We start from the raw sequence: 12,532 nt of genomic DNA on the forward strand, positions 1-12,532 counted from the left end.
CTTTTCCTTTTAAAACAACAAGCAACTTCTAACACTAACCTGCTCCTTTGGCATGCACAACTCTCTCAGGAATCCTCTCTCGGTCAAAGTGTGCCATCTCATCTGTGAAAACCACATCCTGAACCAAAAGGGGGCCTCGCGGACCCACCGTCATGACATTTAACTTGTCTCCCACTGGGACACCAGCTCCGGTGGTCAAGGCATCTGGTTTCTAAATTCAAAAGAAAAATAAAATAAAATTAGGACACCAAAAACTACACTGTGCTATTACGTTTTTCGTGATTTAGTGAAAATGCTTATGGGTTAACTTGGCAGACGTATTGTGCTTCCTGACTACAGGGAGAATTGCTTCTGGCATTAAACAGTATTGTTTCATAACAGGAATTATTAGGAAAGGTAAAATTTGCATGTAATAATAATAATCTAAATGTTAAATGGCCAACAGATGTGTGAAGGAGGAAAATCATTTCAAAGAGTTCTGATTATTAAATTTATTTTCAAGCAGAAATAACTGAAAAGAGTAGCACCAATTGCACCTCCAAGCTTGAATGTCATCAGATTTAGAAAGTGTATTAAGCATTTAACAGATTACAGTGGTACCTCGGGTTAAGAACTGAATTCGTCCTGGAGGTCCATTCTTAACCTGAAACTGTTCTTAACCTGAGGTACCACTTTAGCTAATGGGGCCTCCCGCTGCTGCTGCTGTGCCGCCGCCGTGCAATTTCTGTTCGCATCCTGAAACAAAGCTCTTAACCCGAGGTACTATTTCTGGGTTAGTGGAGTCTGTAACCTGAAGTGTCTGTAACCTGAAGCGTCTGTAACCTGAGGTACCACTGTATGTGAATACAGTGGTACCTCAGGTTACATATGCTTCAGGTTACAGACTCCGCTAACCCAGAAATATTACCTCGGGTTAAGAACTTTGCTTCAGGATGAGAACAGAAATCGTGCAGCGGTGGTGCAGCGGCAGAAGGCCCCATTAGCTACAGTGGTGCTTCAGGTTAAGAACAGTTTCAGGTTAAGAACAGACCTCCAGAACAAATTAAGTTCTTAACCCGAGGTACCACTGTATTGCCTTAACAAAATGGACTCAGACATGAAAAGTAATTGAATTCCCAATATAAATCATGAACACTACGCTGCTATTAGGTCCATCCCTAAGGCTAAATCTTTTCATAAAACTGATTTCCAAAGAAATCAGGTCGAACCACCTATACCTTCTCATATTACAAAAATGTCATCTTTATAGGTAGAATATAACTAAGAATTATCATCTTACGATAAACACTTAAAACAAATAATATGCCCAAAATAGGGTTTCTAAAGCACTATCTTAAAGCCATCTTCTTCTGGTCCAAAACCTATGTTAATTTTGTTTAATAAACAGCTGTCTAACACACTAAACCTAATGGAAAAATGTAAAAAGTCCCGAATCATTCACCATAAAAAAATGTAAATTATGCAAGTACAGTACAATAATATAGAAAGTCTGGCATTCACAGCTGGCAAAGAGAGCAGGTGGTTCAAAAGAGACTATCAGAAGTTTGGGGAGGTGGTTAATATATTGGAAGTCAGACACATGGAGGATAACAAGTGATGACACAAGCTTGACAACCAGGTGAATTATCTCAACCTTTGCCGATTAAATTAACAACAGTAACCTCACATTAATTTTTAAATGTCTCCCACAGCACCTACAGCTCCACCCGCTTGAGCACATTAGTCTTCTGGAATAACTACACAGGCGTGTTTTAGCACCCTGGCACCACCCATTCAGAGGATAAAAGGTGCCTTCGCTCCTTTACAGAGTATTTAAAAGGAAATTGTATTTTCAACCCTCAGTTGTTTTAATCATGCATTAAGAACTACACCTAGATTCTTGATCTTACGACTACAAATACTCATTCACCCTAAGGGCATTGAGTAAGGCATTTAGAAAAAGGTTATTTCTAGCTTATACTTAACTTTCTGTTAAGTATAATTGTACGCATGTACTCATTGTCCAATATAATAAAGAGAAAACATTCTAGCACCCCCAGCACTGCTAGTCTTGGGAAAATTGTAAGATGTGAAGAAACTTTAACAAATATGTCATTGTCATTAAGAAACAATTATTAAAATATGTACTGCAGTGTTTAAATTTAGGTCTTAGTAGACCACAAGCTTAACATGAGTCAACAGTGTGATGCAGCAGTTAATGCTATTCTAGGCTACGTCAACAGAAGTACAGGGTCCCAATCAAGTTATAGTCCTGCTGTATTCTGCCTTGGTCAGGTCACACCTGGAGTACTGTGTCCAGTACTGGGCATCACAATTTAAGAAGCTGGGTTGTGTGCAGAGGGCAGCATCCAAGATTATCAAGGGTCGGAAAACCAAGCCTTATACGAAATGGTTGAGGGAGCTGGTATGTTTAGCCTGGAAAAGAAGAGACTGAAAGGAGACATGATAGCCATCTTCAAATGTCCCATGGAAGACAGAGCAAGCTTTTTCACAGCTGATCCTGAGGCTAGGTCCCCAACCAATGGATTCAACTTACAAGAAGGGAGATTCCGACTAAACATTAGGAATAACTTTCTGACAATAAGAGCTGTTCAACACTGGAACAGATTCCCATGAGAGCTGATGGGCTCTCCTTCCTTGGAGGTTTCTAAGCAGAGGTTGGATGCCTATCTATCATGGATGCTTCAGTTGAGATTCCTGTATTGCAGGGAGTTGAACTAGAGGATCCTTGGGATCCCTTCCAACTACAATTCTAAGATTCTTTGAAATATTTGAGCCCCAAAAACTGATAAAAGAGTGTGCTAAAAGTTAAGAATTAGTAGTTGTAATTTTTAAAGACATGTTTGTTCCAAAAAGCAGCCACAGAAAAAATACACATGGAAATGGAAAAGCAATAACTGACCTCCTAGAAAAAAAAACTCAGAGCCAAACTATACATGATGCTGATTGTGACTTTGCAATTCATGTACACTTTTCAAAAACAAAAATATCAGGGGCGGGGGGGGGGTAGCATGGGAAGTTAACCTTTGTGTCCCTTGACCTCATCCTTTTGAAACTCACTTGTTTGAAGCTGCCATCTGCATTGGGAGGAAATCCTTCATTGGCACCAAACTCCCTCTCCCACTTGTCATGATCCAGATAATCATCACTCCCATGAAATACCGTATTTTTCGCTCTATTGGACGCAGTTTTTCCCCTCCAAAAATTGAGGGGAAATGTGTGTGCGTCCTATGGAGCAAATGCAGGCTTGTGCCATAGCCGCGCGCAACCCCTCCGGCAGGGAGAGGCTGCACGGGGCTAAAGGGGAAGCCAAAACAGCGAGCGGGATCCATCCCGCTCGCTGCCTTGCCTTCTTCCATAGCTGCGCACAACCCCTCTGCAAGGAGAGGCTGCACGGGGCTATGGATTATTTAGCCCTGCGCAACCCTTCCGGCAAGGAGAGTCTGCACGGGGCTAAAGGGGAAGCCAAAACAGCGAGTGGGATCCATCCCGCTCACTGCCTTGCCTTCTTCCATAGCTGTGCGCAACCCCTCCGGCAGGGAGAGGCTGCACGGGGCTATGGATTCTTTAGCCCCACGCAGCCTCTCCCAGGAGGTAGAGGCTGCATGGGGCTAAAGGGGAAGCCAAAACAGCGAGCGGGATCCATCCTGCTCGCTGCCTTGTCTTGTTCCATAGCGGCACGCAACCCCTCTGGCAGGGAGAGGTTGTGTGCAGCCTGTACGCTGCTCTTTGGGGCTGGGGGGAAAATATTTTTTTTCTTGATTCCCCCCCCTAAAAACTGGGTGCGCCCTATGGTCCGGTGCGCCCTATGGTGCGAAAAATACAGTAGCTACTACTATCTGAGCCCCATCATATGTATCTCACATTGTAAGGTACTCTGGACAGGCTATGGCCGACAGGAGTTTCAGTCAATTCCCAAACGTATGGAGCAACGTATGGATGCTAGAAGTTAAGAATTGCTAGAAGTTAAGAATATGGATAAGTTAAGAATATGAATAAGAATTGCTAGAAGTTAAGAATATGGATGCTAGAAGTTAAGAAGTTAAGAAACGGATGGAGCAACGTATTTTGGTCAACCTGTCTTGAATGACAACTGCAGTCATGCCATAAAAACCGGGTGTGTGAAATCATGTATTCCTTACGTAAAACAGGACTATGGCTAAGGTCACATAAAACAAGGCAAGCAGCATTATGTGTTTCTGTGCAGTTTCATGCAGCATACCTTAAAAGGGTGCTGGTGTATCAAAGTAATGTTCTGTGGACTGGACAACACCTTTAGGATTAAGGCTAGATAACCCTTTCACATTTAATAAGCTCTTTCAAGGAGAACAGTAGAAGCACATTATTTGTTAGAATGTAATGAAATCTTTGCAAGAACCTGGCTCAAATTTCAGATAGAAAGCAGTTTATACTTAACCACACATAGAAAGAAAATTTGTTGCATTCACTGCAATCAGAAACCAGGGTCTGTTTCTTTAAAAGGAGCTAACAATCACAGAAACGTTACTCAGTCTAAACTGTCATGAAAATGTTTGCAGATCATCCAGATTCTAGTAGCCAAGAGTTACAAATAGCTACTTAGTTACACAGTGTCAAGTGACCTGGTTCTTGTTCTGCACCATCTGACATCTTTTTTCAATCTAAAAGAATTGTAGGTTCATTTAACAAAATTCTTTGTGTCACTTACTATAGTTTGAAGTGGAGAGGGTGGGGGGAATTGTAATAGCAAAATACATGAAGATGCAGGCAAGATGCCTGGAGAAGTTCATGCCACAACTTGCCCTCTTGATCTATGCCTATATTGACTGGCAACGGCCAACTAGGAAACATTTGCCAACCTTATTGGGGTGTTTGTAAAGGCATCTTTCTTACAGCAGCATTTTCCAATGGTCCTGAAGAAAGCAGACATTTCCTTTTTTAAAAAAAAACAAAAACCAACACTGTTGGAGCCTAGGTATTTATGCAATTGGCGCTGAAGTTTCCAGTCTGATCTTTTAAGGTGGATAAGTGTCATTCTGGATCTTGTCAGCCTGGTTTCAGGATAAGCTTTGAAACCGAGATTGTCTTGGCTCCTGGCATTTACCAGGAAACCAACTGGAAGAGTCTGATCCTGTTGATTTTTCTGTACTCCACAGTGGCTCATTAGAGATACCATTAAGCGTACAGTGAAGTTCTTCCAGTCATGTTACTGTGAGAGGTTGTTGAAGAGTTTCTGGTAATGAAGGCTGCCCGAGCTCCAAATGATTGTCAATTTATGTGAACTTATTATCCCCATGGCATTGTGACCACTGTGAAATCAAAAAAGTTTTCTAATAAACAACATTTAGCTCTAGGGTGTTGGGTATTCAAAAGAAAACCAACTTAAAGCATGTCACAAGATTTAGAGAAGAACAATATTGCTTGTTATACAGCAACTCATAACCAATTCACCCAATAGCTCTAAATTAGGTATGGCAGTTGGCAGAGAAACACATAACTTGTAACCCACACTCTGAAAAATAATCAGCACTGAGTCAAATGACAGCAATGCATTTTCTGCTCGCACAATGTTAGTGTTTGTGTGCTTGCAACAAATAAACTTTTTGGATAGTACACATAAGAGCTACCCCTTTCATCCATCTCTACCCCTTTCTCTTTCTGTCCCTAACTGTTTAGGTTACCGGTGCTTTCTCAGGTGCTGTGAAAGAATATCAAGACAGAGAGAAATCGCTGAACCTCCAAACTATAGATCCTGATTTTATCCCTTTAGCACTGGCATAGCTGTAGTTGATTTTCCCTTTTGTGATGCAGTTCTACAGACACAACTGGCGCTGTAACTCTCCAACAGTTTGATTTCATCTCCAAAAGGCGCACTCCTCCATTGTGTCCCAAGACAGACAGATGGAAGCTCTCAACCAAATTCAGCTGTTCTCCATCAGAAGATGACTTTACAGTCACGGTGTAATAAAGTATTCGGACCAGAGTGGACTAATTTTAATCAATGTAATTTAATTTAGTGGTTTAAATAAGCAATACAAAATTTAAATATCTAATTTAAATTAAGTTATCCATTTGCATGCAGATCTTCTTTCGTTACTACAACAAATAAAACACAACTTTACACTGACATACTTAGAAGCATAATCCAAAATGTTTATTATATACTTTTTGCACTCCTAGTTACATGGATGTAGGACTGCAACCTGAAATCCCGGACACACTTACTGCAAGTAAGTGCTGTTGAACTTGGTGGAACTTACTTTTGAACACTAACACATGCATGCATAGCATACTATATGATAAATCCAATGGAAAACAACAGTAACAGCTAACATGAAAGCAGGTGTGAAATATGAACAGCAGTAGAGTATGGCTGGCAGAAAGTTGCTCCTCATACACAAAACAGCTGAACGAAATAAGACAATGCAAAACGTGGTTTCAAAGGACTTTGGGGTCAGGGTATGCAGAGCTAAACCCAGGGTCCATTTTTGGAAGACTGCCTGTTTCCCCAAAATGAAAATAGCAGAATTCAAACAGTGTCATAGCAAGTCAGATACGAGCCATGACAGAAGCCTGCTTCCTGCTAGCCGCAGTGTTGGTTTGAGGGGAAAGCTGCTCCCCTTGGTTACATTCCTGCTGAAAGCCAGGAGGAGATTGTCCCTACATTAAAGACTACCAGTAGATAATAGGTGCCTTTCTGAGTTGATGAAGGATATGCATGATACATTTCAATTCAGTACACACATACTATCACTCAAGATATAAACATAAGTTATCTTTAAATGCCTTTTCACTCTATTACAACACACACAAACTAAAAGAGCTTAAAAATAGACAACAACAACATATAGAACCTTGAACATGAAACCCCACCACTGGAAAGTTGCTCTTGCTTTTGGACCAATGAGTCAACTTAGACTCAGAGCATCAAAATACCCTAGCACATGAGGCCACTTAATTGAAGTTAAGCAGGTTTGAGTCTCATTAGTGTCTGGACAGCTGACTGCTCATGAACTGTATGTATTCTGCTCTGCATTCATGACAGAATAAAGGTGGGTTATGTAAAATGGGGGATAATGCTATACAGTACACTCCATTGTGCATTCCATTGCTTTCAATGGAGCTTATGCCAAATAAGTATTTACAGCATGGTGGGCAAACTAAGGCCGGGGACTGGCTCTAGCCAAATCACCTTCTAAAGCCAGCCCTCAAACAGTCTGGGAATCAGCGTGTTTTACATGAGGAGAATGTGTGCTTTTATTTAAAATGAATCTCTGGGTTATTTGTGGGGCATAGGAATTTGCTCACCCCCCCAAAAAAAAACCCATAGTCCAGCCCCTCACAAAGTCTGAGGGACAGTGGACCAGCCCCCTGCTGAAAAAGTTTGCTGACCCCTGATTTACAGCTTAAAGTTGATCTAATTTCTATCCCTTCATATATATGATGCAAATAAACAATTTCCTAGCTACACTCTCATCTACATTCGTAGAGTTCCTTAAAAAGCAAAAGTGACATGCCCTGACACTTGTGTGGATCAGACGAAGGATTCATCTGTATCTACTCTCTGACTGGTTACTGTAGTCTTCAGCAACAATGAGTCAATCATGGGGTTAGTCTGCAAAACAGTAACTAAGAGGCCAGGGCTACAACTTCATTACACAAACAGAAATTGTAAAAACAGTATTTGAAGCTGTTTGCATCTAAATTAAATGACTGGTGTTTTACTGCATTTTTAATATTTTGTTGGGAGGCGCCTAGAGTGCCTGGGATAACCCAGTCAGATGGATGGCATATTATTATTATTATCTTGATACCTACTATCACATTGTCTAAATTCAAACAAGCTTCACATCCATGGTTTTATTTCATAAAATTTACATACTACTTGATTGAGGGCAGGGCGGGAATCTCTCAAAGCAGTTATAGAACTGTGAGATTTGACATACCCTACTCTTCTCCACTGCCTACATGTCCATTTCTTTTTTTAGCACCAACCATAGTTCACCACAATATCAAATATATATAATTAGCCTTCAACCTCCAAGTCAGAATTGGAAATTATGGCTTAAAATTGGCTTCTGCTTCAAATATGGAGAATGAAGGCTAACCATAATTTGCCAATTCGGGCAGCAGATTATGGATAGCACTAAAGAGAATACTGAAACTGTAAACAAGAACAGAAAGATAAGCATGCAAATCCAAATCAAGGTCCAAGTTGAACCACAGGATCCAACTATCAGAATTATTAACTAGCTCCAGTTAGTTTCCATCATGTTTTGCAACAAAATTATTAACCAGCCCAGTACATTTCAGTGCTACTTCATAACAAGAACATATGGTTGTGAAACCTGTTTCAAAGGTCCCTTTCGATGTCTTCTTGTACAGTGGTACCTCGGGTTACAGATGCTTCAGGTTACAGACTCTGCTAACCCAGAAAAAGTACAGTTAGCCACAGCAGGCGCTGTAACTCTTCAGAGGTGTGACTTTACCCCTGAAGGCGCAATCTTCCATTGTCTCCCAAGACAGACAGATGCCAGCAACTTCACTAACCTCTCATTGCTTGTAGCCCCCTGAGCTCAGTTATTTTTAATTTGTGCCATTTCATATTGATTCCTGTACAAATCACTGGCATTCCCTCTTATATCTTTTGAGACTACTGCCACAGATTGTCTCCATTTTCTACTGTCTTTCCTATTGTTGGCCAGATAAGTTAGGAAACTGTGTAATCAGCACACACTCACCCATGGCATTAACAATTGCTATTGATCTCAGTGAGGGAATTAAGTACTCAGTGGGGGAATTATGCTCTTAAATTCCTTCCATCAAAATCAAAGGAGCAGGGGAAGTGCTTCACTTTGGGTGGGTTGTACCTGGTCTTGTACTTTAGTACCTCTCTATCTAAAATGATACACTAAACAACTTGCCATATTTGACTCCCTATCTCTAATTGCAAATGATTATATTACTCTCCCTGATAGAAATAACATAGTAAGATAGGTTTCTCGCAAGTTCAACTTCCATCATGATTAAACCTTGCAGCATTATTGCAGTTCTTGATAACACTTTGCGAACTGCTCCGCCCTTTAGCAATGGAAATCTTTTTGGCAGGCAGCTGGTGCTGTGTGCCATGATAAACAAACCAATCCCAACCTCCAGAGATTATGGATGTTAAGTTTTGTTTTTGCAACAAAAGCAGCACAGGAACACAGCCCAAAGGGCAACAGTATCATTTTCTTATCCGATCGTCGATCCATGATGCAAACAGAAATCCTTGCCTAGGAGCATTTCAAGCTTGCACCTTTGTCACCCTTTCCACAACCTACTTAGCAGCGCCCCTTCCAAAGTGCAACGTTGCACAAGGGGGACAGAAAGCAACGCTGGACAAGAGCTCCTCCTCCGCCTCTACTTTTGGAGAGGGGATTCGGGGCAAACAATGCTGGCATATGGCATTGCAACACTACAGAGCGGCGAAAGCTACGCCTGCCATAATGTCAGAGCCACAGAAGTCCAATACCCTTCAACATTGCTCGCACACCCCCGCCGCCTCTCAGAACGTGGTCGCGCCCGCCGAACAGCCCGCGGAATGCAGACCCGATACGTAGCGACCGAGCGCGGGGTGGAACGTGCCAATGGCTTTATGAGGGGTGGGTGTCCCTTCTGTACCTGCGAGCCCCGCAGATCTTGCCAGCGCTTCATCTGCTCCGCTGCATTGTCTCGGCTGCCCGCCATTTTGTGCCACTTGGGCGAGACCCCTGCCGCGACGCGCGACGACTTTCGGCACCGACGAGCTCCTGTGAGGGAGGCGAGTTTCTGCTGAGGAGCGCGATTTACAAACACACACCCGCGACCAGCGAGTACAAGCCACCCGGTCCACCTCCGAGGCGGCAGAGAATCCGCGAACGAAAGCAAACCCGAGGCATGCCAACTGCCTTCAGTATAGACCCGCCTTTCTCAGTCCCGATTGGCTAGAAGGTTTCTTCACCGAAGCCCTTCTCGAATGCTTATTGGGAGTCGGGCGAGTTAGAGGCGGGGAAAACATGCCGAAAAGCAAGATCTTGCGAGGAGGGGGAGTCAGGAAGGGCAAAGGGTGTGAAGAGAAAAGTGGTTTGGCAAAGGGCTCTGAAGAGCCCGCAGGGGAAAGCTGGAAGCGGGATACAGGGCGGAAAAGGGGGGCGGGAAAGCTTATAGGGTTGAAGAGGAGAAACGGCAGCAAAGCATCTTGTTCCTCTTGCCCATATGTACTCTTAAAAGAGACAAAAGCAATTATCCCTTTGCTCATTGAGGGGAAATTGCGAGTAGACGTGTCTGGAATTGCAGCTTTACAGTTTTCAATTCACACTTAAGGATCAAAGGCGGCCAAGGTCAGCACAAGGTTATGGATAAGCCTGCAGCAATCTCGCTTTGGAGAGAGGATGCATGGCGGAACCCAAGAGAGAAGAGCTCATCTCTGGGAGGCTCGCTGGAACAATCCTCCCTCCCACCCCAGGCTCCTTCAAGAAAGCAAAAGGAGGCTGCTCTTTGCAGAAAAGCCCTCGTCTTCTGCAGACCTCGACCCCCTGTCCCACTCCCCTCTCGGTGTGGAGAGAGAGATGCTCCCAAAGTAGCATAGGAAACATAGGACGCCGACTAACACAGACTAAGTCAGACCCGTGAGGGCTACTCTTTCCTTTTCGAAATTAAAAATCTGTGTAAGCAGCTTACGCAGTGAGACATAACCCTGTGTTTCTTCAAGCTCGCACAGCCACCCACCCGAAACTGCTTTTCTCATCTACGCAGTGAAAAGAAACGCTGTCTCTATATCTTCCTATCCAGGGGTTAAAAAGTCTAGCTTTCTGTTGCAACTAGCTGCACAAAGGTTGCATTGTGCAAAGAACACGAACAGATGGCAGAGAAAAGCCTTTTTAGCATATAAGCAGTGAAGAATAATACTATAAAAAACCATGTAAGCCCACTTAATTTGTAGCTTTAAGCCTAAAACAGCAGGAGCAAAAACTAAAGATGCAAGGGTCTGTTTTTCTGTGGTTTACTGTCCCCTCAGAGAGCTGCTTGACCTTTATAGTGAATATGTAACCTAGGAACCTGTGGCAGGGGGCGGAAATGTCCTGTCTTTTGTACCATACAATCATGGTAAAGGTAAAGGATAAAGGGACCCCTGACCATTAGGTCCAGTCGTGACCGACTCTGGGGTTGTGGCGCTCATCTCGCTTTATTGGCCGAGGGAGCCAGCGTACAGCTTCTGGGTCATGTGGCCAGCATGACTAAGTTACTTCTGGCAAACTGCTAGGTTGGCAGGAGCAGGGACCGAGCAACGGAAGCTCACCCCGTCGCAGGGATTCGAACCTCCAACCTTCTGATCAGCAAGTCCTAGGCTCTGTGGTTTAACCCACAGCGCCACCCGCATCCCCACAATAATGGTAACACATCCTATAGGGAGAAAAATAATGAGCAGACATAAATATATGATAACTTGACAAAAACACCCAGAATGCCACAATAATTCCATCTTGACATCAACAAGCAAATTAGTGGCATATTACTAGCAGCCATAAGTTTAGTTTTCTGTCAGAAAGTATGTCAGGGTGAAATTGGTTTCATGGCTTATTTTGTATGTAGCATAAAACACTCCTTATCCAGAGTATAAGATGGCTAAGTAATACACCTAATACTTTTAACTCGAGTAGGTGGAGCTAATCTCTTCTTGCTTGGAAAACTAATTAAGAAAAATTATTATTATAGCCTGTCTCTATTTGCATAACACTGGTTATTCTTGAAGCACATATTCTTATATCACTGTGTACACAGAGCTAAACATGCAATCATAAGTCAAGAACTTTCCATTGCTATGCAGAAACTCTTCCCTGCCGCCCTTTGCATGGTTGCCAGATTCAGTTCATGATTAACTGTGTTAGATGTTTGTAATACAGGATTTGGAAGGTGCATTTTTTCATCTATTTTGTGTTGGGGAGCATCACTTTATACAGGTTTGAAGTGCAGTCAAATGGCCACCTGGATACACATGTGCCTCACTAAATCTGCACCTAGGTTTGTATGTATCAAATGAATTATTCATGTGCAGCAGCATCCAGTCCCACCCTATGCTTGTAAGGCGGCTTCTTGGATCTGTACTCTTTGCTCATGCTCAGCACCATTCACTGCAGATTTATATATATGGAAGAAGAGGACTGCATGGGCTAACTAAAGACGTTTTGGCATGATGGTTTTGTAGTGCTAGACTTAGTAATACCTACCAAAATAGAAATATGATGATCTCACAGTGAAGTACTTAACTATGTATGTATGTATGTATGTATGTATGTATAGAGAGAGAGATGTATGCCAGCACATTAACAAAGGTCTATAAGTGAAATACAATAAATAACAAAACAATTTTAATACCTAAATAAAAAAATTCCTTCCAGTAGCACCTTAAAGACCAACTAAGTTAGTTCTTGGTATGAGCTTTCGTGTGCATGCACACTTCTTCAGATACATCATACCAAGAACTAACTTAGTTGGTCTTTAAGGTGCTACTGGAAGGAATTTTTTATTTTGA

General features: G+C 42.5%; 1 protein-coding gene across 2 annotated transcripts in view; it reads right to left on the minus strand.

The window, feature by feature from the left end:
• The window catches only part of LOC309533773 (catalase-like), a 47,819-nt gene that overhangs the window by 16,756 nt on the left and 18,531 nt on the right, over positions 1-12,532 (minus strand). Inside the window, exons 1-2 of one of the 2 annotated variants that reach the window (XM_082225349.1) lie at positions 9,643-9,841; positions 40-211 (exon numbers count right to left, since the gene is read on the minus strand). In XM_082225349.1, the coding sequence (XP_082081475.1) occupies positions 40-211; positions 9,643-9,708 (238 nt within the window). In that variant the 5' untranslated portion in view covers positions 9,709-9,841. Of the gene's footprint in view, positions 1-39; positions 212-9,642; positions 9,842-12,532 lie in introns of those variants that run through there. The other variant, XM_082225350.1, reaches the window with a different exon arrangement.

The sequence above is a fragment of the Podarcis vaucheri genome, assembly GCF_965113315.1.
Source record: "Podarcis vaucheri genome assembly, chromosome: 1".
Taxonomy (NCBI): Eukaryota; Metazoa; Chordata; class Lepidosauria; order Squamata; family Lacertidae; genus Podarcis; species Podarcis vaucheri.